Source organism: Aythya marila, assembly GCF_965140915.1.
Source record: "Aythya marila genome assembly, chromosome: 2".
Lineage (NCBI taxonomy): Eukaryota > Metazoa > Chordata > Aves > Anseriformes > Anatidae > Aythya > Aythya marila.
Window position 1 is genome coordinate 9,513,082 of NC_139043.1, and position 26,557 is coordinate 9,539,638.

The 26,557-nt window shown below is 37.6% G+C and overlaps 1 protein-coding gene across 1 annotated transcript in view; it reads left to right on the forward strand.

The window, feature by feature from the left end:
* The first annotated feature begins 636 nt into the window (after window positions 1–636).
* The window catches only part of UBE3C (ubiquitin protein ligase E3C), a 76,558-nt gene continuing 50,637 nt past the window's right edge, over window positions 637–26,557 (forward strand). The window contains exons 1-10 of the mRNA XM_082753235.1: window positions 637–900; window positions 10,715–10,768; window positions 13,446–13,520; window positions 14,193–14,339; window positions 15,096–15,211; window positions 16,501–16,658; window positions 18,653–18,806; window positions 19,422–19,642; window positions 19,931–20,085; window positions 21,675–21,862. Of these exons, the coding sequence (XP_082609361.1) occupies window positions 835–900; window positions 10,715–10,768; window positions 13,446–13,520; window positions 14,193–14,339; window positions 15,096–15,211; window positions 16,501–16,658; window positions 18,653–18,806; window positions 19,422–19,642; window positions 19,931–20,085; window positions 21,675–21,862 (1,334 nt within the window). The 5' untranslated portion in view covers window positions 637–834. The remainder of the gene's footprint in view (window positions 901–10,714; window positions 10,769–13,445; window positions 13,521–14,192; window positions 14,340–15,095; window positions 15,212–16,500; window positions 16,659–18,652; window positions 18,807–19,421; window positions 19,643–19,930; window positions 20,086–21,674; window positions 21,863–26,557) is intronic.

Sequence of the window (26,557 nt, forward strand, 5' to 3'; positions counted from 1 at the left end):
AGAGCCTCAGGTGCAGTTTCACCCTTCAGCTCTGCTGATGCCACTTTACAGCCGTTTTCTCTTCCCATTCCTTGCAGTGTGACCCCACAGGGGTGCTCCTCAGGTGGGTTTGAGCGCCGGTACAGCGTTCACAACCCCACCTCACGGGCTAACGACTACCATACCCCACAGAAACAAATAAACATTCACACTACAAACAAAACATCGATCTTTTAGCCCCCATCCCACGCCCAGTGCAGCCTTTAACCGCGACGCAGGCCCCAGGCAGCCGGCTGAGGCGCGGCTGAAGCGCGGCTGCGGCGGGGCTGAGGGGCGGCGCGCGCGGCCCCGCGGCGGGAGCGCGCCTGTGAGGCTGCGGGCGGCCGCCATCTTGTCTCCACAGCCGGCTGCTCCCCCAGTGCAAGTGAAGCAGCCCCGCCAGCCCCCTCCTCCTCCTCCTCCGCTCCCTCCTCCTCCTCCTCCTTCTCCTCCTCATCCCTCCCACTCCACCCAGCCGTAGCCGCCGGTCAGAAAGGGGGGCGAGCGGGGAAACGAAGGCCGCGGGGCGGGGAAGGGAAGGAAGGGAGGGAGGGAGGGAGGTTGGGGGGGGGAACCGGGGAGCCGTGAGGGGGGCGGGCGGGCTGTGGGGTGCCCGGCCCTCCCCGGGGGCTCGGCCCTTTTTTGGGGGCCTGTCCCTGCCTGGGGGGGCTTGTGCCAGCCCGGGGGGTTGTCCCTTTTTGGGGACTTGTCCCTCCCCGGGGCCGGCAGCCCCTCGGCTCGCCCCCGGTGCCCCCTTGGCGGTGTCAGCTCGGGGGGGGGGGCCGGGCTGCGCTCTCGATGGGATAAGCTGTAAACATGTTCAGCTTTGAAGGGGATTTCAAAACAAGGCCCAAGGTGTCCCTCGGAGGAGCGAGTAGGAAGGTAAGAGACGCCGCCTGTCTCCGTGTTTATGTCTGTGCCTCGGTTTTTCTCGCCCCCCTTTCGGCGTTACCGGGATTTATTTATTTTATTTATTTATTTATTTTTTCCTACCGCTGGGCCTTCAAAAAATGGGAGCAGCTATGACTAAGGCTTCCCAGGGAGGAGAAAGCCTCCTCTCCCCACGATGCATTGATCTTCTGTCTCCTCGCCTCTATTTATCTGTCACCATTCTTGCCGAAATCAGGCCCCACGCAGGCTGGGACCTGGGGGACGAGGAAATGTCTCCTGAGGTCGCCCCCTCTCCAAGCCAGCTTCTTTGGCTGGGGGACACCTCCGAGCAGCTCCGCTCGCCGGAGGGCTCCTGAGGTGAGCAGGGGAAAGACCCAGAGACCCCTGAAGCATCCCTACGAGGGGAATTTCCTGGGCCTGACCCCCAGGTTGCTGGTGGGGAATGGCCTCACCCGGCCCTACAGCAACGCGTATCATTGGGGGGCTTCAAACCCACCGAGGGCAGGTTGGCAGGTCACACACACAGCTCTAGTTTTTCTCCTCCAAGTTTATGTTCAGGCAGCTTGTGAGCAGCGGTTAATTGCCCGCTCTAGCAGGCTGTTGAATCTCCTGGCGTTTATTGATGGAAGCGGTTCTTTTAGGTCTTGTTGGAGTGAAATGGTTTATTTAGGTCTTGCTGATTGGACGGGGTAGTCAGACGCTTAGCCAAGCACAGGAGAGCATGAGGAGCAAGAGAAAGGGCAGAGTGTTTTCAGAAGTGGCCTGATTCGTAAGGGACACTTCAATGCACTGCTAAAACACTGCTTCCTCATGTTATTGAACGTTATTGCGTGTAAAGCCAATTGCTATTTTCATTCTTACCTTTGAATCTTAACAGGAGTAAAAGTACATCTCAGGTTTTTGTTATTGTACACTGTAAGCAAGTTCAGTTCTGTGAAACTTTTAAGGTTTGTCAGTAAGTTTGGAAGGTAACCAAAATACTTCAGTGTTTGATGTTAAAATGACAGTAAACTTTCCTTTTCGGCATCTTTTACGTATTTTATTAAATAAAGGGTGTAACAGGGCTGCATTTAAACCACCTAACTTTTCGTCTGAATCATATGCTTATACTAAGATGCTTGTGTTCATAAGACTGCATACAGTGGCATTACATGGGTCGAAAATATAAATATTGTACAGTTGAAGTAGGAATTGGCAGAACAAGTCCTGGTCCTTGACAATATGCTTTAGGTATTGTAACTTTTGGCATCAACTTGCTAACAGTGGTACTTACAGAACACGTTTCCTTCTCTAGAAGTAAACAACAGACTCAAATCTTCTGTTACACTTACTAAGACCTTAATGAAAATTCAGCAGAATTTTCTGTGGTTATACATTTTTAATGATACGGGACCAATTTATTAACCTTATGCAGGTATAAATTTAGCAGCACAAATATTGTGAGATAAAGGAAGTTGAGACTGATGCACAGGGCTTCACTCTAGCCAATTCAAAGATAATATTTCACAATCAGATTTGTACTGACTGGCCCACAGATTTCAGGATTTCCCATTGCTCCACTGAAGTGCTTGTGCTGTATCAATGCAAATGAGTTAGTCACAGTTCTGGCCATTCTGATTATGGACATCGTAAAAAGCCCTTGGAATAGTTGCTAATTCTCAGAAAATCTGCAATACTTGGGATTTCAAAACACAGTTTACCTCAACTTTTATGTAAACGCAGTACCACAGAGTTTGGTGTGGTAGGTGTTTGTGTGGGTTTCGAGACTTCTCACCATCTCTTGTCACAGGCTTCTTGTGATTGTGTTTCGTACTCATTAGGCTTCAGTTTTACTGGAGGCTGAATTGTGAAATGTTTCTTTTCAGCATTTTGTATGCATGGATTAAGAAACTTCTTTTTTAAACTTTCCCATTCTCCTCTCACCTCCCCAGGTGGTATCTTTTTACAAAGCTACAGTGCTTGGTTGAAGCTCCACTCTTCTGCGACGCTCCGTTAGTTAGCTGGATGCTGAATACTGCCTGTTTTGATTCCTTTGGTGGAATAAAACAACTCAAAAATAACATTGGAATCTGTTTGCAGGGTGCTTAATGCTAGGAATTATCTTCTGCCTGATGCGGGGAAGTTTCCCAAATTTTGTTGTACCTGTACAGCTACGTAAGTGACACCTGCTTGGTATAAAAGCGGAGACTCCAGTTTGAGCAGCCAGTCAGCGCTCACTGTGCTAGCGAGGTCATCCTGAAGTGGCTACGACCACATCAGAAACCTTCTGCAAACGTGACCAGTGCAAGAGTGGTTTTGCCAGTGTGACCACAGCCACAAACAAGAACCTTGTCTGTCATGGGTCACACATACTGCTACCCCAAATGACATTGCTGCTTATGTTTGTAGTGGAGATGTGCCTAGATCTCCTCGGGCCTTCTGACTGTTAACTTTATTTAGGAAGTCCTACCAGGATGGATACAACTACAGAAATACAGTCCTGTCTAAAACGGGACTTGTCATGGCATTAATTGTGGCAGTTAGAAAACTTACAATCCAAACTGACATGTTCATAAATTTATAAAGACTTAAGGCAGATTAGAGTTGATAGATGTATGAGTTTGAAAAGAGGAATTTGTTTAGGTTCTCAGACTTGAAAGAGAACCCACTTAACTATACCCAATGTGTAAAAAAGCAGGCCTTTTAAAAAATGGATGATGAGATGTAATTTAAACATACATTTCATGTTACCGGTAGCTTTCCTAACCGAAGGTACTGAATCTGACGTACTTTCTCACCACTAAGTTTTATGGTATTTTTGAAGGATAAGAGCAGACAGCTTCAGTTTGTGTTTACACTGTGGGCATCTTACGTTCATTGTGGTGGTCTGGATTGTGGATGGTGTAGCACTTAAATCCAGCTGAACTTTTTTTGAAAACAAAAACAAACAAACAAAAACAGTCTTTGTCTAACTTACTAAGTCCTGGATTTCAGAATTAATTTTATCAAAATAACTGTTCCATGGACTGTTCCTTTCAAAATACCGTAGCATTTAAATACGACATTTTAAGTAAGTATAAAAGATAGTAGATGGTAATGTCAGCATTTGGACTGCTCCCTCTGTGTACTTTCACAAATCTGCTGATTCACATGGATTATTTGCATTAGTTGTGTGTTTGTGTGAGGGTATAGGTACTATTTCTGTGTTTTACTTATTTACAAAGTAGTAAGCTGTTGTTGAAACTACTATTTTTAACTTTGGGGAGTGATTATTGTCACCTTCAAAACATGATTCCCTGCTTTTCGAGGCTCTTGGTAAGTTATTTTCAGGTTTAGTTTTTATTACAACTGGTAAAACCTTCTAAAAATACTTAAGTAAGGTAGCCTCCAAAACACTTGCATCATGTTGGGGTTCCATATGCAAACATCTTGATAATTGGTGGATGTTTTGTACAGAACATTTATTGTTGGCCAAGAGGCTGTGGTTGCAGAATTCCTGTGGTGTGGCGGGCAAGAAAATAGATGAATTGAGGAGCTGGTTTGGGTGCCGTTCAGACTGAGCTAGCCCAATTCCCTCACGGTACAGTGGACCAAAACTGATGCTTCTGCACCTGGGTGGTGGTTCCCAGCTCATAGTTCGTTGCCTGTATTGCAAGCAGTGACTGATGTTAGCTCACTGATCTAATCCAATCTAGGCTTTTTTAGGGTGCTATAGGGTGAGCTTTCTGCTGGAGCAGAGAGCTGATGTGATTCGGCCTTCAGGCTGAGGCAGGAGAGGGGTGAGCGTGGCACAGCCCTGGCATCGTTGTCACTGTCCCTTCTGGTGGCTGCTCGTGGGCCTCGCTCATTCTGTCATGAAGGTGGACTCCTGGTGGCATAGTGCAGAAATACCATTAGCCCTTCAGCCTGATTTGGTCAGGTCAGACCTGTTGATCCTTTACTAATTTTGCCAATTATAAGAAAAAATATGAGGCACCAGTCCTTGAGAGCATAATGTGTAGGGGTACCCCCACGGCTGTGCTGGGGTGTACAAGGGGCTCTGTAGTGCTGCAGCATTCATTTAGGTTGTTAAATGAATTAATGACTTCTTGTAAGCCTTTAACAGGAAAAATGGCTAAAATAATATTAAGTCAAATTTACTGTGCCATCTGAAATCTGTAAAAATATGCTTTTATAAATCCCAGCACAGTTTAAAATAAAGTATTTTTAATTACAGTGCAAAATGAGATGGCTTTAGAAATTCCTGGAGAGGAAGACTTTTTAACACAGATGAGTTAACACTGATTAAAGAGAAAGTGAAACCAGTACCAGTGAGTGTCTCCTTGTTTCTTTTGTTTTATCTTGTGGAAACACGTGGAAAATTACTAATGAGCCAGTAATGATGACTCTGTAGATTAAGTCCCCTTAATTTTCCTTAACATGGTTGTCTTTGTAACTCGAAGTTCTTTGATTATTAAAGTGTGTTTGTATTTGATTTCAGTAGTTACTGATGCACTTTCTTAAATTAGTAGCATAACATTAAGCATTACATTCCTCAGTGTTCCTTCCCCCACTTCAGCTGAAGTGTCAATAGGAAACTATATAATGTATGCATACTAGATGATTCTTTTTCCTCTCAATAATACTAAGCATCCTCATTTGAAAGGAAGCTACACATGATAGAGCTGTAGTTAGCTGACAGCAGTGATTACACTGTTGTTTTCAGTTTTGCAGTGTTATCTCAAAAGCAGAAATATGTTTTGAATTTACAGGTCTATTTTTTCTGCTTCTTTCTGAGAAGATTAAAAGTGACTCAAAACTGCAATGTCATATGAAATACACGTCTTAACAACCATCCTACAGACAAAGTGGGTGTAAACTTAAAAAGCAACCTGTTTGCATTTCATTTGCTCTCTCGAGCCTCCACTAAATCCGGGTTCTACTGCATGTGGCTTTGTGGCTGCCGTGGTGGAGGTGGTTCCAGATGCTCTCTGAGTCCTAAGGTAAAATTTGAGCCAAAATGCTGAGATGTTTTCTTGTAAGCACATTGATTTCAGTGAGCCCAGACTTTCCTTGGACAAATGCCACTTCTGTGGGGCATATTTTAAGTATTTTCAAGCATCTCCTTCTGGAAGATGGCTTTCTGTACCATCTTCCTTAATCACGACTTAAATATTCAGAGATGTAAAGAGTCACAAACTGTTTTATAGCAGATTTTTTCAAGCTCCTGGTAGTGTTTTACTCAGGCTAGTAGAGCTGTATGCTTGATGGAATTCAAATTGTCCAGGGTCAGTTCAAGACACTGCGTGCCTTTAAAATACTAACTTCTTTTAATGCTCAGAAAAGCCAATTGATGTGGAGTTTATCTTGTCTAAAATAGTACTGGGAATTAGAAAAGCTGCTGAGAACCACTTTGGAGAGGGATGTCTGCCCAGTGTCCACATTTATTCGCTATAAATAGATGCTACAAAATCTTCCTTTTATTAGCTGGACTTATCAATTTACCAAGCACTTGTGTTGAAAGGAATTTTCTTCTCTAAATTGCTTAGGTCACCTTATTTACTTTGGTTATGTGGTTCAAACTAAATTTGACTGAAATGTCACAACCCTTATTTTAAGGAAAGAAGTACCTGTCTTTTGTATATTAAAAGATGAAGTGCTTTTTTTTTTTTCCCCATAAAAATTTCTTAGAAGTCTTGCCTTGTAAGGTCTATTTTAATGCTAGATAGAATAGCATTTTTAACTTACTAAATAATCACCTATATTTTACAAAGCAATCTCAACTGTTTATTAACAGTATTTCAATTGTTAACATTTTTCTTTATGCTTTCAAAGTGTGTTGTTGTTGTTTTTAAATAATGGGTTCACTATTTAAACAGTACCTGAAAACAATTGCTTACTTTCATGTTTGCCCCTCACAAATTTTCAAATTTACTAGCATGGAGTTAAGATGCCTTGATTAACATGGCTGTCTAGGAGTGTTCAATTTCAGTTTTTAAGACTCAACAAATCCTAGGAATATATTTTGGGGAAAAAAAGGTTTTTTGTTTTTCTTTTTTCTGACCCGATTTTTGAGCCAAGAGTGCTGAAAGTTTAGAAACAATTGCATGTAAAAATGCAGGACAAAAAGGAGCATAATTCATATATTTTCTGTTATTCAGTCTTTTTTCTAGGTGTTTTAACACTGGAAGTAGTGTAAGCATACTTTTGCAGGAAAACAGTATATTTCGACAAAATTAGGTCAAGAAAGCAGTCCTAATTTCCAATGTGATTTTTCTTATGTATTTAATGTGAATTGAAGTACTGATGTTTACATCGTTAGGCTGTCGGATGCTGCTCTTCTCAGCTCATCATCAGCAGTGGTACAGCTTTGAACTTTGCACTACATACCAGCTTTATCCTGATGTATAATTTAACATTTTAAATATTCCTTTATATTTTTTTGATGACTGTTACAGACTTTGTTTGCTGTCCTCCATCTGCTTCCTTCTTTTCACCTCTTTCCCCTTCTATCTTACTCGTTGAGTCATTATCCGTAATGTCATGGTGTGTTTTGCTGTTTCTTTGCTTTCTTGTTTGTGTCGTGCCTCACATACCTGGTGAAGAAAACTTCTCACAGTGCAGGTTGTATCCTTGGGCTTGAGGTTGGTTGTCTTTACTGCAGAAAGACCAGTGGAGGAAGGAGCAGGCAGAAAAAGGTCTGTTAATACAGAAAACATTGCATGAAACAAGCAGACGGTGTGTTCTGGGCTTTGGAGGCCAAGCTTCTGGAGGAAGGAAGACCAAAAAATAGGAGGTGTTGGGAGTTACGGGTGAATGGCTTTCTCCTTCTTTTGAGCTAGGGTTGGAGGTAGGAAGACAAGCTGATGCTTTTTTCCCTGGCTGCCTACCTTAATGAGTAGGATTGATACCTGCCTTCTGTACCCAAAAGGAGAACATCAGCCCCTCTAGCTGGAAAGTGGATAGCTCGATCAGCACAGAGGTGAGGCAAAGAGGGGGGGGAGTAGGAGTGAGCTGGGTGTAATCTATGGAAGCTACTGTAACATGGTCTCATGCTGTCCATAGCTGTGGCAGGGGCTAGGACAAGAGGTGGTGTAACGCTGTTCCGCAGCTGGCAGCAGTTGTGTCCGCCGTGTAGGTGGGAGCTGTCAGATGTGCAGCACTTCCAGTAGCGGGGCTGCAGATCTGTGGTGTTGACAACCAGCCACAGAGACTGGGCGTCTTCTGGGTTATGCAGAGCTACTGAGTTCAGCTCTTTTTCACCAGTCTGTTTATTGAGAGTCTAGACAGGGAAGATTTCGGAGATGAATCTGCAGTAAGCTGTCTTTAAGAAGTTTGATAGAATCCCATTTGTAGGTGAAGAAAATAATTTCATAGTTCCTGTCATCTCTTTCCCCCAGCAGGTTTCTTCTTGATTGCATATTTATACTGTTTTTTCTTAGTTTCTGAAATGAGGTATTGGAATTGTGTTGAATACACAAGTAGCTCTCAAGGAGATATCATTGTTTAAAATGCATTTCTTGCGTTGAATTTGAATACAGTCTTTGGCCATACTTATGATTGCATTCCTTTGTTTCTGTTCTCTTTGTGTGCCACCTGCACAAGAACAGAATTATTTGACCTGTAATCATTTCTTTTACGTTAGGTGATACTTACCTGAATATTTTGTTTGTTGTCTTAAGGCAGTTCCTCTCTTATACCTAATTTAACAAGATGGTGTTTATCTTTCAAATACTCAAAGCAAGTTTGTGACATCGACTAGAATTTGTAGTGTGTTCTTTTTGAAGTGGATTAATTTAAGAAGTGGTCACTTCAGTAAGATCCCAGTACACAGCTGGTGATACACTAAGTGAGGGGTGGCTGCCCTCTTATATCTCTCTGTACCCAAATACATTAGGTTATTTGATTCTGGTAAGCTCCCATGCCATTTATTTACCTTTTTCTATCAATCACTTGCATTTATTGTGTTCGTCTCTTTTTCATATCATTCCCTTCTCCACTCATGTTGTAAATTGTCTTTTATTTTCTTTGTGTTTTGTTGCTTTTTGTTGTTGTTAATGGGCTCTGAATCGGAAGGAGAAACTTAGCACCATTGCTTCTAATCAGAAATGCTCTCAACTGCCTCTGCCTGCAGGATGAAGGGCTCCAGGATTGCTGAAGAAGTGTCACTGAGATAATTACTAAACATTTCTAGCAACGTTTTACTAACTTGTACAATGTATTGGGCATCTGCTGTTGGAAAAGAAGTAATCTATATAAAAAAAAGCCTTGACATTTTAGGTTGTCTCTTGGGTATTTCTTAGTTTAGAACATTATTTAGTCTTCTTTTTGAGTGATGGCAGAAACTTGTTTCCAGGCAGATCCAACCCCTTTCCTGTTGCTTGAAATGTGTTGTCTTATATACGGATTTTGGTACAATTTGTTTTCACTGTGTTTAACGCCTGGAAAAAAACTTGTATTTAGAGGGCAGTAGCTGTATTTAGTGGTCTCTTTGGCTGTAAAATACTGTTTTTAGAGGAAAAGATGGTTAACCTTCTTGTGGGATTTTTTCCTTTGTGCTTGCTCCAGTAAATGATGTGAAATACAAATCTAGTTTGAAATTCTTTTGTTGCATCTATGTTTTTTCTTCTCCTTGGTGCTCTGTGCTAAAGTATTTTCTATCCTAAGAAATTTGGAGAATCGTGACCTCCTTACTTCCTTTGTGTCTTGAGAAAAGCAGTGCAGAGCTTTGCCTTCAGTTCTTCTATCTGCCTATAGGCACAGGAAATATTGCAGTGCAGTTGTTTTAGAAGTGGTTAAATATTTTTAAAACGCTTGTTTGCCAAATTTAGCTTTATTTTTATGTATTTAGATGCAATACATCTTCAGCTTGGGGGTATATTATTTCTTAACTTCTCTAGACTAAGAATGCCATAAGAAAATGTGAGTTGTTATTTTTGTAGTAGAAGGAAAAAAAAAAAAAAGTAGTTTCCTAAAATATATGGTCTTAGACTGGACTTAGAAAGGTGCCAGGGTACTTTCAAATGTTACTTTGTACAGTGGGAGCTGAAAACCCTGCATCCAAAAAGAATTATTTTGTGTATTTCACAGGAAACAACACAGATCCACCCCATAAGAGATTCTTGCAAATAAAACATTGTTTGTATTTTGTAACTTATGTGCACAAATCTAAGGTTGTGGCTTAAATGCTAATGCACAGGTTTGCTCTTATACTGGTGGTGTCCTTCAGAGGCTTCGTGAATACTTCAGTTGTGTTTTCTTTTCCTTTGTTGGAGAGAGCGTTCTCCTGAAAGTTTCAGCTTGTAGCTTTAACTTCATGTAGAGTTCAACGTTTTTAAAGAAAAAAAACACATCACATTTATTATATGAGTCTATTTTGACAACCTTTCTGGACAAGTTGTGAGAAAAGAAGTAAATACGTGTTTAACGCTTTTTGCAGGTTAGACAAAGCGTAGAGCTTCGGAACAGTGTGGGATTACCTCGAGCGTGCCACAACTTGCTGTGCATACCTGGGCCAATAGTTTACACTCTGAGCAGGGAAAATGCTAAACATTTAGAAGTACCTGGTGGGATTGGGACCCTAGGATGCTTCAGCTTCCCCATTTGTAAATGAATTTTGTTTGCCTAGGTTATTGGGATGCTGAGAACACAAGCCTGGACAGTCCGTTTGGCTATTGCCTGCCTGTCCCTTTTTACGTAACCTCTGTCACCAGGCTTCTGGGAGGCTGTGTGCAGAAAATGGTTAACAGTCAACTTTTGTTCCCCAAATGTGTAGATTAAATATCATGAACAATTTTAAATCGTGTTTGGATGAAGGTGTAATAGTGTCTTTCTTTTTGCTTTCTAGGAGGAAAAGGCTTCTCTCCTGCATCGCACTCAGGAAGAAAGGCGAAAACGAGAGGTAAAGTAGACTGTAAGCATTTGCATGCGCACTGGATTTTTCTTTGATGTGATAACATTTGCAGCCCAAAGTACTTTATTCCACTGCAGTTGTACTTAGTTCAGGAACGCTTTGTTTCAGTTTGTGAGTACTATGTAGTCTTCCAATATACTAGAAGTGACAAAACTGGCTGCTTTTATGGTTCTTCCCAGAAGCGATTTTCATCTCAAAAGAAGGTAATTAAGTATGCACTGGGTGCGAAGGGAATTTTTCCTTTTATTATGATGCTCGTTTATCTAATCTTTGTTGAGAAAAGCTAGGTGTTTGGTTAGTAAATTGTGTGTCTTTGCCATGCCCATAATCTGTTAGTATGAATTGGTCTTGGCAGACTGCCTTCTACACCTGTTTTGGCTGTGGTTTCCAGGATGACCTTCCATAAACCACGTCCCCAGTTTGCGTCTCAGATCTGTAAAGGGTTTGAATGCATCATAAAGTGCTTTGAAATCAGCAAATAATTGAGAGGCAATTGTGAGGCTGATGTGTGAGTCTAGGAAATCTTAATACTGACTTGTGATGTATGTTACTAGCATAGATAATTCAGTCTGGAACAAAGCAAAGGAGGAAATACACACTGAAAGGAAAAGTAGCAGTTTTGAAACGTAACACCTTAGTGAATTTGCCCCTTCCAACCCGGGCTGTTCTGTGATTCAGTGATAGGTGGCAATCTAAAAACAATTTAGTACTATTGCATGGAAGTGAATACATTCATTTTATCTTTCTTTCCTTTTCTGGTATGAGGAGAAATCATTTCTGGTCTTAAGAAATGATTTTAAAAATATAACTGTCTAGTTTTCATGCTAATCAGGAAAACAGAATGTTTACCCCTTTCAAGATGTTTGACCCTTGCTAGATTAAAGACAGGTTCTGTGGGGGCTCATCCTTTTCTGCAGACAATTACTGCTTTTTTCTCTCCAACCTAGATGTACAAATATGGACCAAGTTTAAGTACAAAATTGCTAGGATTTTTCCAGTTATTTAAAAATGCTGTTACAAATCACACTTACGATCACTGAGACCTTAACAAGTGCAAAAAGATTGTTGTGCTTCAAAACCATTTTGCCAACTATCAAAATAACCCATTCAGTTGTTCAGTTCTGTCTGGTGCAAAGGCGATGCAGTGCCATGTATCTGTATGTGTACATACATGTATGCGTACACATACGGTCATCTTTGGCACATACCAGTCACTCACAAAATGAATGAAGAGTTTGTGCAGAGAAGAGATTATTATTACTGTTATTATTTTTAAAGGATGACTCTTCTGATAATAAAGGTAGTTGTGGCTTTAAAAAAAACGTCTGTAGCAGAACCTTAGCAGTGACCTTAAACACTGGGTCACTAAATCACAGTTCTGTGTGCTAGGACAAAGCCTGTGACTAGAGAAAATGAGAAGGTGTCTATCTTTTAGTCAAGCATTACATTATGGTTATGAAGAGACAGCCTGTCTGTAACTGAAACTCTCTCCTGCTTTCCCCCATACTTTGTATTGTCTCTGTTAGAAACTTCAGAGAGGAAGAATATCCTCTGGCGTATCAAATTTTAATCTTTGGTTCAGGCTCTGGAGGTAACAGGCTCTTTCAAGCTTATTCAGATTAGTTGACTGGGGAACTGAGGTTTCCAGGAAAAGTAAAATAGACATTGGATGGTAATTCAGAAATGGATCTTGGTGTTTCTCTGGTCAGTTCTGTTCAAGTTCTTGTCCATAAAATTTGGATGTCTTTTTTTTTTCCCAATAAAATGAGAAGTCAAGGGTTTTGAGTTTATAAGTTTAATTAAAGTGTTTTGGAAAGTTCACCAACTGCTTTGTAGTGTTAGGTTTGATGAGCAAGTATTTATTCGCTTCCCTTTTCATCTTCTAAGAAACTAAATGGACATTGTTAGAAACCTAATTACAGTAGCCACTTCCCGTAGATTTTTATTGTGATCGGATACACTGGGGGTGTTGTCAGGAGATACGTGGTGTGCTCTTTCAATAGTACATGAAGCAAACTGGCTTTCAGTTCCTCAAAGTGAGTCATCTTAAAGGGATGATTTTAACTACTCTTTCTAGCTAATGAGGAAGACTTCATAAAGTTATGTACTTCATATGACTTGTTTGAAGGAGCGAGCAGGAATTCTTATACCATAAAGTGCAGTTAGGCATTAAGCTTAATTTTCCTTCTGACAGCAGTATTCTCACCAAATAACTTTTTTTCTGTTATTTATTCTGTTATTTTTTGTTGTTATTTTTTTCCCTACATCCAAACTGTACCAGGCTCTTAATGCTGGTATATTACTTGAATGGAAATGAATAAGTGGGACTTCAAGGTCAGCTGCTCTGTGCAGAAAGATGAGTAGTATTATTGAATTTGGTCATTGCTTCAACATTGTAGTATTAAGACTTTGTCTAATAAAAATTAAATGTGTTTTTTGAATAGTATTATGTACTTACTGAGTATTAAAAATTATTTTGTATGACATAGTGCAAACTTAAAGCCAGACAAAACTTTCTCCCCAGTATATGTGTTGGCTGCTGAACTTCAGTGCTTAATTTTCATTAAATTTGAATACAAATAAATCTGATAAAAGTGTAGAAAATGGAGTTGGTTCTAGTGCTGATTTTTGATTTATTCTTTTTTTTTTCTTTTCCTTTTTTCAGGAAGAAAGGCGGAGGCTGAAAAATGCAATAATAATCCAGTCATTTGTAAGGGGGTACAGAGACAGAAAACATCAAGTAAGTATTCATTTATTTATTGAGAAAAATGCAAAACAGTTTTGCTGGAAGAGAGGCTTTCTAGTAAAAAGAAAAAAAAAAAAAAAAATCCATTGAGAGATCTTTGGTTTTTGAGTATTTTGTGACCTAACAGAACACAAGTTTTCCTCTTCATATCTTCCAATGAGCCTCATCTTCTTAGTAGATGAATGCAGAGCACTTTTATGACAGCTGACTTCAGTGGGATTACATATTTTTGTTCTATGTTTACAGTGTGTATGAAAACACTTACACCCTTGCAGCTTTCACATGCCAGTGAAGCTTTGTGTGTATGCATGTGTGTGAGGCTAAGGTGGTAGCCTGAGTCAAAAGATTCTTTTTGCTGGATTGGTTATTCTGTTTAAATTTGCTAGTATTTATTGAGTAAACTAGTTGAAAATATTTGATGTAATGTTCTTTACTTGAAAAGTAAAAAAATCTGTTGCCAGGTGTACCTTTGAATTACAGAAGGCAAACATGGCTTTGACTGTGCTTCTGTGTGTATGCTTTGATCTGTTAATGAATATGTGCTGCATGCTCTTAATTACTTTGCTACCTCTTAGGATGGGAAACTGAAATCAGTTTTTTAAAGTTTTGCATCCCTATATAACTTCATAACCATTATTGATATATTAATGTTATTTTATTTCAAAGTACTCTATCCAAAGAAGTGAATTTGATCGCTGTGCTAACTTGGCCCAGTCTGGAGGAACATTTTCCACCGCTAATGGAGCTGATTTGACCCTTTTAGTTCGTCAGCTACTCTTTTTCTATAGACAGAACGAGGATTCTAAGCGTCTGGTGAGTACTGTTAAAGATTTTGATTGGTAGTAGACTTTTTTCATATACTTTTAAAATATTCTTTCACTTGGAAGGTTTAGAAGGGATGCAGAAACAGCTTTGACCACTTCAATAAATTCATTTAGAAGTTCTGTATTCTGTTGGCCTGTACTCCTTTGTTCTTTGTTTAGACAGAATAACTTAAAATTAGATTTTATATTTGTGTACACATGCACACATACACAGTCTGAGTCATGAAGAATCCTCCTGTGTAATCCACAATTCAATAAATTAGTTACATTTTTTAACAACTTTTTTCTTCTACCTGTCTGGTAATTTCTAAGGTGTTTTTCTTAACGGAGAAACTTGTTGAAAGAGTTAGTTGTAAATATATTTCAGTGTTACTCTTGGGAGTTTAATAATAACTTACGTGTTTTATGTTGTTTAACAAATCGCTATTTTTTTCTGTAACTGAAAACGTGTGTCTTATTTTGTGTTTTGTAAGTTCTCCAAAAGCATTATTGCATACATTTATGAACAATTTAATATAAGTTTTGTAATTATAAGGAATGTAGATAGATATATATATATATATATATATATATATATATATATATATATATATATATATATATATATATATATATATATATATGCGCGCTACATACAACTACTGTTTCTATGCTTGATACAACAGGACTGAAATACAGTTATATGTTGGAATAAAAAACACAGTTAGTTGTAATAAACAGTAAACTTGTGTGTATCTTTTCCCAGATATGGATGTGTCAGAATTTAATTAAACAGAGTTCTCAGTTTGTTAAGCAATTGGATAGTCCAGACAGACTTACGTGCTTATTCCAAATAAAAAGACTGTTGGGGCTGTGTTGCAGGTAATTTTTTTTTTCTATATGCTACTGTCTAAGAAGTTTTCAGGAATTACACTGGACACTTGTTTCTTCCTTTTTTGCAGCAAGTGAAGTATTACAAGTAAATTTACTTAAGGAGAGGTTTATGTAAACCATATATGCAGACCATTAAAGTGATACTTTTTCCTGTTTAAAAACAATGTTCTTGAAGTCCATTAACTCTCAGGTTCATATGCAGCATGTGTTTAAGGGCTGCTCTGCCTATTGATAGACTTTAAGTGTATTCTCAAGTGTTGCGTGTATCAGTATCATTATAAGTTTTTGTTGAAACCAGAAGGTTTTCTTGGGGACTGACAGTGATTGGAAGTTACCATCAGAGTTAAATTATTATTCAGGGATATGCTTTGGATGTTCTACTTTGAGACTAATATTATTTAGAGTGCCCTTTCTTTATTTTTAAAAATATTTCTTATTTTTATTTTTAACATTCATGAGAAGTTCTAACTTTTGATGATATGTTAATGAAAAACGTGAAAGTATATGACACCTTAACAAAAGAAAAAAGTAGCTTGATGACAGTTACATCTGCCAAAAGGTTCTTCTGGTCAGAGTATCTTTATGCCATTTAGTGAAATGTCTTGGCTGTGATATCAAAATCATTTTTACTGTTACATCCTGTATTTGTAGATGGCTAGGAGAGAAAGGGCATTGTTAGGGTAAGCATGCCTGTATGTACCTCACTGTAACAAATCATTGTAATTCTAAACAGTCTCTGAATCATCACCATTTCTGTGGTTACTGGTAGTTGTTCCATAAGCAATTTGCTAAAAGGTTGGGGATGGTTGTATTTTTAATACTTAAGTCTGTAATCAAAGGCATGCTGCTTCAGTTAAACATACGATGTTTCCCTGTGTTGTTTCCCAGCCCATACTGCTCTGGGGCTTTCCTGACTTCATTTTTAATATGGGTAGTAACACATGTTTTTCCAACATGTTTTGTTGGACATGTTCCAACATCTGTGCTTCCAGTCAGTGCAGCAGACTTCCAAACTTTCAAGCCACTGAAATAAAGAATTTTATAGAATTTAAAGAAAGCACAATATGCATAGAAACTGTGAAATCAGGAATTATTATTGTAACAATGCAAGAAAAAGATGCAATTATTGAAAAGACTTGGAAACCAAGTAGAGATAAGTTACTTTAAGATGAATTTAAAAAGTTTCTGTAGGTTTATTTGTCAATCAATGTGCAAGTCTCTGTGGTGAAATAAGAGAAATCTCTTGGTAAATAATTTCAATTTCATTTCATTCATAGGCTGTTGCAAAATTGCAATGATGACAGTCTGAATGTTGCACTTCCTATGAGAATGCTTGAGGTATTTTCATCTGAGAATACGTATTTGCCTGCTTTACAAGATGTCAGCTACGTGACATCACTAATTGAACAAATTTTGCACTACATGATTCAAAAAGGTGAGTAGCTAGGAACTAGAAGTTCTCAGAAATGATCTGGAATTGAAAAGAATGTGTAATACCTGGAGACCATGTTGTGGTAAAGGCAAAACGTAATTAATAAATCAAATGCTGCATTTACTAACCCATACGTTAAGTGGATATATCGCTTGTAATGGGATCGTTGCTTGAGAAATTACTGGTTGATTTCTTTGGACTTTCTATTTATAAATTCAATATTCCATTGTTTGAGTTTGAGAATGGATATTACCTAACAAAACTTTATTCTGGTAGCTGCTTGCATGCGTGTATGTTTGGGATTCACATGTGCAGACGCTTCCTAGCAGCTCTGAGTGTTAGTTATGTAAACCTTGTGTATTCTTTTACAGTAGTGTTCTCTGTAACTGCTAATGATAATTATAGTACATTGGCATTGATTTTTCATCCTGCTAACACTAGATAGAGACACTTTAGCAAAGAGGTGATGACCCAGCTTTTATTTCCTTTGTGGCATCATCTGCAAAACTGTTTGCTGAGTGGCAATCAGTTACACCTGTGCAAACATACTGGAAGTTAATGAATTGTGTCGTTATCACCTAAATTATTTTTTGTCTTGAAAAAACTTTATTACTCTGGGGATGTGTGAAAAAAGTTATTTGCTTTTCTGATGTTGTTTGCATTTGCAAGACTGGTAGAAATTACGAAACCAGTATAAAATAAGCATCTTCATTGGTATTAAATATAAAAAGTGCACTTTCCAATTTGTTAATTAATTTTTGTAATAATTCTGTATTTGTAGGCTTTAAAATATATTCAGTAGGACAAGGCTATCTTATCCTGTTACTAAGGGTGTGTACAACTACTACACATTGAAGTTACTATGGACAAAAAGTGACTTAGACTGTAGCACTTTTATTTTAATTGTGTAGGCATAATTAGTACTACAGAAGTACTTGTGTTTATCTTATTGTTTACTGTATTAACAGTATCTTTCCAAATACTTTTATATTTGTTCTTTTAGTATAATATTCCATTCTTACAACTGATACGAGGGTTTACCAATATATTAAATGATAAATTTTAGTAAAAAAAAAAAACAATTCAGCTTTTTAATCGTTTATCACTAAAACAGAAAGAATCATTTGTGTGCAAATGCCAATGTACAGTCTTTTTTATCATTATCGTAAGTCATTATTTAGGATGGTTAAGTTGCAAAGAATCAGGAAGATAGCTTTTATTAATATATGATTTTGCATATAATTTGTCTTCCATATGCACTTTACCAGCATTGCTAAGTCATTCCTTACGGGACTTCCATTTGTTGCATTATATGTCAAGGTAGACAGTCCCAGACAAAGGGAACTCAGTCTCTGAATGAGAAATACCACTTATGTATGGTGGTTCCTGTAGTAGTGGAACTTGTCTTAATTTAGGAGTTCATTGAACAAGAGGAAGTTGGATTAAGAAAAATGAAGTCACGTGATTCCATTTGTACTGTAGTGAGACAAAAACAGATTTCTGACAGCAAGACAGATTACCCTCTGTATAAATCTTTATAGCTTGGGTGGTAATACATTTTATTACTGTCTGAGAGATTCCTGTTTTGGAACGGTAATTGTTTCCTTCAGTCTCCTAAAGCAAGATGTTTGCAGAATTGAGATATTCTGGCAACAAGATTCTTAGCTGTAAGATGCCATGGTTTGGTCATTGTTTTAAAATAAAAAATAAATCAATCACTTTAAACTTCATCAGCAGAATTGGTTGGTTTTTGAAAGTCAAACTGACTCTGAATGTGGTTATCTATGATTTTATTCAGAGATGTTTTCAAAGATATTGCTCATACCTCCTTTTAGTTATGTGAATGTGACTTTTGGACTCTTGAAAAATGTCTTATAACACTTTTCATAGCAATGAATTCCTTAAAGTTATAAATGCTAAGTATATGTTGTTTCATAAAGAAAAGAAGTAATACCGTATTTTAAAACCACAACTTTTTTTTTTTTTTTTTTTTGCAGGCTACTACAGGTCGCTTTATTTGTTAATTAACAATAAGCTTCCATCGAGTATTGAGTATTCGGATGTTTCTCGAGTCCCTATTGCAAAAATACTTCTGGAGAATGTTCTGAAACCATTGCACTTTACGTATAGCTCCTGTCCAGAAGGTGCAAGGTAAGAATAATACCAGCTATTCACATACTTTTTACTGTCAAAGTTTCACAGTTTATAAGTGTCTAGCTTTTCTTGCAATGTGATTTATTTGCACTAGTAATGATTTATATAGGAAGGCAAGTGTGCAAAATGTATTTGAGAATAAGGATGCAGCCAAAGGCAAGTGGAAAAAAAAAAAAAGAGTCTGGTATATGGAAAGACAGAACTAAAATGAAACTGTCTGTATTGCGTGTGATGTTTTTTGTTACAGTATTTTTTATTTTATATTTTTAGGGAAAAAAAACAGGAATTTTTTGTTAATTTTTTATTTCAAGGTAAGTGACAAATTTAATTTCAGAGTAGTTTTCCATGAGTTCATTGGAAGTTTAAAGGCTAAAATTACATATAAGATCATCAGGAAAGGATGTAATAGGAAGTGCCTTTTTGAGAAACCTGAGAAATTCAGTTTACTGGTACAGAATTTATGGAATGTCTCTTTGCAGTCTTCTTGATGAATGTGTTCAAACTTGCAAAATTGATCAGTCATTCCGTGGATGTACTTGTACGACATACTGCAACGTACTTGTAAGACATACTGCCTGTGCTTTCTATGAAGACATCTTTTCTTCATTTTAGGCAACAGATTTTTGCAGCCTTCACAGAGGAGTTTGTGGCAGCACCTTTTACAGATCAGATATTCCACTTCATCATTCCAGCGCTTGCTGATGTGCAGACCGTTTTCCCTTACGAACTGTTTCTGAATGCACTATTATTAGCAGAAAATGGATGCTTGAGAAAAAGTGATCGAGCCCCATGGCTTTTTTACTTTGTGTTAACAGTCGGAGAAACGTATTTGGGTGAGAAAGCTAAATGGCCTATTCATTGTTTTTTCATATTTGAGTTAGTGTGTTACGTATTTCCATAACATAGTTCGTTGCTTAGCAAAAAAAAAAAAAAAAAAAAAAGTTTGTGGATACAAGCGTTTGAGACATCTGCTTTATTTATTAGCCATTTTTACCCTTTTTAGCAAAATATGCCATTAATTGTTAGGCTTTAGCATCATGTGGTTTTGGTCACGTATTCAAGTAAATTATAATATAGCATGGTCTGGCTAACTATGTTTTATTTCAATATATTCGGTATAGGATCCCTTTCAGAGGAAGGACTACTTGTATATTTGAGGGTACTCCAGACTTTCCTCTCTCAGCTGCCTGTGTCTAGTGCTGGTACAAATTGCCAGGATGCAACCAGTGATTCTGAAGATGAGGATGAAGAGATCAGCAAAATGACAACTACACCAGTAAGCAGTACTGAATTTCCTTCAATTAGATTGGTTTATAGTAGTAGTAACTACAGGCAAAAACATGATCACTCTAAGTCCAGTATTCTTCCAGTTAGCTGTAGCAGGAAGCATGTTTATTTCTTAAAAGTAGATGGTTGCTCACAGTAATCAAATAAAATTAATAATAATTAATAAAGGTTTTTGTATTTTTTTTAATATAATAAGAAAATAATAAGAAATCTTCTAGTACAGGCAGTGTGGCTTCTTGAAGGATAGAGCTTGTTTTCTGTTTTTTTAAAGTTTCAGCTGACCTGTCTTAATTTTGTATTTTATGGAGACTGTATTCCTCTCATTCTTTATCCTAGTGGTGACACTAAGATATCATGAAACATGCCAATATGACCTTTCTCATTTTTTCTTATGGAAATGAGAAAATTATGTTCAGCCATGGTATTTACCCTGTAGAATTAGCTCTGCTTTGAAATATATGCACTTCTTTCAAAGCCCAAATACCTACTTTCTATAATAATGATAGAGAGTAGCATAAATATGACTCTTCACTGTAGTTTAAAAATATTGTAAAATATTCATTAGTAAAATGAACCCATGCTAACTCTAATTTCCTAATGCTCAGATCAAGGCTTTGAACAACCAGAGTTGGAGACATCTAAATTCACCAATTGATGGCCTTTATATAATTTCCCAATATATACTGACATTCAGAGGATGAATGCAGTGTGAAGTCTTTTCTTGTGGAGTGTGTGTAATACACCATGTTTAGGGTTCATCAAAACGAAATAAGGAAAAACAAACATCTGTGTGGATGACTTTGTTTGCTCTGAGGAAACTTCAATATGTAATACTATTTGTTGTAGTGTATTTTTTCTCTTTTCTGTGTTTTTTTTTGTGGGTCTTTAATTTTTTTGCCATATTTTCATGAATGTCCATCTTACTTGAAACAAAGAAAGAACCAAACAAAAAACAGAAACAACAAAAGAACTTGAATAACTTTTATACTTCATTGAGCCAGAGTATGGTTTGCTGCGTTGGATTGGATAGAGAAAGGAAGTTAAAAAACAAAACGAACACAAAGAAGAAAAAAAAAAAGGAGACAGGATTTCTCTTTGCATACTTCTTTTTACTAGCTTAATGTGTGTATTAGTCAGCCAGAAGTTTGTTAACCCATGGATTTTATGAAAATACTGTTTGTAAAGGAACTTACTCTAGCCATCCTTTTCTGTATTTCATGTCCAATGCTGGATGATGTCAGTGGGGAAGAGATGACTATTTGAATATTTTATGCCAGTAAAGGATCTTGCTTTATTGTATCTGAGTGTTGAAGAGCATGCTTACATTAAAGGGAATCTTTTCCACTGGTTTGAGTGAAAAGATTGACACTCCAATCCAACACTTGCCTCCTAGGGATTTAAATTGGCTCGTAGGTATGACACTTTCAAGAACACTACTAGGATATACAGATATGCTCGTGTTGTATTATCATACAATAAATCTTCATATTCTAGTAAAATTCTGAAGTATATATGTTTTTTAAAGGGGGATGCTTAATCTTTAAAAATACTTCACATTTTTCTTTGATATGTTTGTAGGGTGATGGGAGAATATCAATTCAGTACATAACTGAGGAATGTCTAAAGAAATTGGACACAAAGCAGCAGACAAATACCCTGTTGAATATGGTTTGGAGAGATTCAGCTAGTGAAGAGGTCTTTACCTTGATGGCATCAATCTGCCACACGCTAATGGTGCAACACCGAATGATGGTGCCAAAAGTCAGGCAAGTATAAATAAGTGATGTTAAACTGTAGTACAGATGTAAAATTGTTTTTACTGGATAAACTTGACTCATTTAGATACACTGTATTTTTTTTTTTCCCGAGTTCTTTAATGATCAGCTGAAATAAAGAAGAATTTCAGAATTTAAGTAAGAATTCCAGATAAACCAAAGAGTGAATTCATTCTTGGATTCATTCTCTGATTTATTTGTCTTTCTGTTCATTGTACTCCTTATGGACTGATCACTGAATTTGAAAGTGTAAACCCCTGGTTTGCTTGGTGAGTTGCCAATAAGTTAGTCCCCAACACGATGATAAAATACTACTGAATGGATAGTGATTGTGATCAGAAAATCACATGCAAATAGGATTGGAAAGATTCTCGAGCAGTAGTTTTTTCCATCTTCTTGCTCAGAGGCAGTGTTAAGTGTCACTCTAGTAGAAGTTTGTCTAGCTTGTTTTTAAAACTTTGAGTGATACAGATTAGACAGTCCACTCTAGCTAGCTGAGCACAAAAAACTGCTTTATTCTCTACACCATCCAGTATATAACCAGCATTTCCCTTGCTATTCCTACCTATTGAAAATTGTTGTTGGGAAGGGCTCTGGAACCTAAAGTAGAAGTAAACAGCTTGTTCTTTTACAAAGGCTACAAAACACAGCTGTTACTAACAGTGGAAGATTTTTGACCCTTTTATCATCAAAGACCCATAAGTATTAAAACTATTGTGGTACGAGTAGTTCTGTGTAAGTACGTAGTTGCTGGTAGTAAACTAAGTATTTAGGGAATGTTGTAAACATAATCAACTCAAACTGCATTGTAAACAGTGATACAGAAAACTAATTTGGTGCTATCTTCACCCAGTGGTGTTTATAGCTGTTAGAGGAAGTAAGATGTCAGTGAAACTGTGATTGCTCGATTAGGGTAATTAGTTCTTTGTAGACTAATTGCGTTAGAGCAGGATGTGAGACCTGAAGATCATAGCAGCAGTTGAATTAGTATGGCTGCTTTATTGTTGCAAGACGTACATTGCCTTGGATAGTAATTACTGCATTTACATGCATTGCTGCTTTGACTAGAGGTTTGCTGCTGAACTGTGTGGAAAGGATCCTCAATGAGTAAAGAAGTCACCCAGAAGTTTACTTATATGAGTATGGCATCTGTTTCCTCTGAAAAGCCGTATTTGAGAATTTTTACCTGCTTCAAAAAAGATGAGAAACTCTGAGTTTCTTCATTAAGGCTGAATGCTTTTTCTTCTTGCGGCTCCTCAGTATATCTGAGTGATTTTTAGGGATGATGCTGATGTTAATTGCTGTCAGGAACATTGGTGTCACTGCATTAGTTCAGGTGGTTTCTTGGGTTTTAGAACAGACACCAAGAAAGACCAGAACAAGATACCCAAGAGTACAGTATAGTTTGAATTGAAAAAGCAAGTCTCTGAAGTTCCTTACTCTGGAGACCGTGTGTGTGTGTTCAAGTCAGACTGTCAGTCCTTTTTTCCTCCCCACTCTAAAATTATTCTGTGTACTTGAGTTTATCAGAGAGGATGTTCTCTGCTCTTTTGATATTTACTTAAATGATAACAGCTTCTATTAGTTATGTTGCTTTAGGTAAGGCAAAATAGTTCCTTGATCTTGGGTATTTCAGTAACTCTGAATGTTCTTTTTGGTTCATCTTGCAGAAATGGTAAACAAAGCTTTTTTTTTCTTTTTTTTTTTTTTTGGTGGTGCTTTGTTTGTGCTGTGCTCTGTGCCATCTACTTTAGGACTTCTTTAAACACTGCTTTTTTGTTTTTTTTCAGTATATTCTCTATGCAGGTGTCTTGTGAGTCTCATCTATGCATTTTTGTCTGTGGTGTCCTCTTTTTTTTTTTGTGTGTGAAAAAACGTCCCCAAACTGAACTGAAACTTATACTACAGCCACCTCAAAAATAAATAGTATTTACTGCTCATGTTTTCCTTCTGAATGATATGTAGATGCAAGAGTGTTCACATTTACGAGAGTTAGCAAGTTGTTTGTGTTTAACCTGCTACCTTTATACCTGCTCCAGTGGGACTGATGATAAGTAGAATATTTATTTCAGACTGAAATTATTATTATTTTTTCCATAAGCTAGTGGTGTATTAAAATAGTGTTACTAAAAACTTTTAATTTAGCATTCTTAAGTTGCTGTGCATCAACAAAGTTGGATTATGAAAAAAGCATTGCTTTGAGTCCTCGTTAGGAGATTATCAGTAAATTCTGAATGTGTTCTGGAAAGAAGCAAGCGAGCTCAATAAAAAAAAAAAAGGCCACAAAGCTAGAGAAACTGAGCAGTAGCTGCTGTTCAGGAATCCAGATGGGAGGTGTAGAATAAAATTGTGATTTCAATGCAGTCATTGGGAATTGTATTCCTCTTCAGAGGGGCAGGGCTTTCATCTCTATAAAGTTTAAAGCTGATACATGTTACTGAATAAAATGTTTTCTTAAAAAATCTTGAATTTTATAGTATAGCTCTCATCACCATTTTGAAGAGATTCCCAAGACTTCTATTCATTAAAGCTGTACTTGAAATAACTAGTAAATTCTGATTCTGCAAAATACTTGGGGAAGATAATTTAATCCCATAGACTTTTGGTTATCATTAGGGCTTAATAGTAACCAGCAACGTGAACTGAGCTCGCTTTGGCACTTGGTAGTTATCGGCCATCTGCTTGGTGGCCCACGGTGATCGTTAATCTTAGTTTAGCTGTTTAATAGGGACCGTACATTAGCACGGTTTAATTTAGGTAACACAGCTAATCTTAACCTGTGGTTTAACCTGCGGTTGGCAATTATTTAGCAAACTGCTGTTCTAGTGTAACACGAGCAGCCTGTCTTCACGTGTGTGCTGAAGAAGGCTGTTTATAAGGCCATTGCAATAATTCTTTAGGGAATTTTCTTAGGCTTGCATTTTTCTTAAACCATGATCATAGCATATGAAGCTTTTACATTTTCTAAGCTTTCCTCCGTGTTCTTGGTGTGACACGCAGAGAGGCAGAAGCATAAAGCAGCTTGCAGAGCGGTGGAGGTGCAGCTCACCGAAGGGTGGCTGTGCGTGCCATCCCTCACCTGCGACGCCTTGCAGCCCTGAGGTGTCAAAAGCCTCTGCCCCTGCAACAGTGACCTTTATCAGCCCGCCAAGCTCCTCTCGATCTGTTGTATCCTCTTCATTAACTTAAATGGTCTCAGTGGGAAACTGGGCCCAATTTATGGCCTCCACTGAAAATCTTGCCGTTAACTAATTAACTTGTAGTGGTGCCTCAGCTAAATTAAGCTTAATGGGTCATTTAATCTGTCCCATTGCACAGGAGGAATTTGACACTTTTTTAAAAAAACAGAGGTGCCCAAAATACCTTTCTGGCAAGTACACATAAATCATGTGGCCTTTGTGAACAATGAGATACCTATGGAGAGAAACAAGGTTCTAAGTAAATGGCTGTTCATACTTTTAGGAGCATATAATTTAATTTAGTATGTTTAAAACAGATATTTAACAGAAATCTCTGCAGTGAATTTAACAGTCTTGTAGCCTGAGCTGACAATGTTCATTTTTCCACTTCCATAAGAAGAATTTATCCTTTTTGTTAGTTGAAAAATTATTCCCTTCCAACTCAGGATATTCTATGATTCTATGATTCTATTCCTCTTCCAAACTCCAGTGATAAGTAAGATTTTCAAGGAAACGCAGAACAAGAAGATGGGAGGAGTAAAAACTCAGTATTTAAACTTTTATCTCCTTGCTTTGTTTTTAGGATAGTACAAATTAATGAAAATGAACCCCTGAGTTAAAGAGTATAAAAATGTAAACAAAAAGATAATTTTTTTTTCCCTTCAGTTGATAGTACTTCTTGTTCCTTTAAAGAAAAAAGTGATCAAGACTGTATGGACACTCAAGCTTTACATTAAGTTCAGTTGATCTCTAAAAGTTGTGGATTATTTTTTTTTCACCTGAAGTCAAAAGTATTGTAACTTTTTTTTTTTTTGGCACAGCTGCAATTTCTCCAGCCTTTGCAAAGATACGACTTCTCAGAGCCATCCTTGCATTGTTTATTCATTTAGTTTCATACAGTTGTTACCTTTGATTTTGAAAGCCAATTTCTATGCTTGGGACAGTTTCATGTTTATTTTCTGGTAACAGTATGGAAACTTTAGAATTGATGAATTCATCTGCTTCATATTTCATAGGTATTTTGTATTGACTAAATAGAAGATGTTATCACACAGCCTCCCATCTTTGCATGGTGTATTTAACCTGATATTCAGGGAGGGGAAACATGGAAGTTGAATGCAGTCAGTATTTCTGGAATTACGCCACAAAATGTAGCAGCTGCTACAGTTGGCTGCCTGAATCACCAGTACGGAATAAAAATGGGTAAAACTTAGTCAAAGGTTATTATTACAAGCTCTTAAGGTTTGTCCTTTTTTCCCTTCATTATTGCTGAATATTGCTAGAATGAAAAAACGAATTACATTATTATGGGTTCATTGTCCATAATGTTTGTTCATTTCTGCTGAAACTATTACATAATTTCCAGGGATGATTGTAAAATTAACAAGTTTTTACTTGGAAGCCCTCTGAGACTTAGTGGCACTGTGCCAAATTACTTTTTATTTCAAATATGAAGCTGAAAACTGAAGGTCAGTGAAGAAATTTTTCATCCCAGAAACCAAGGTAT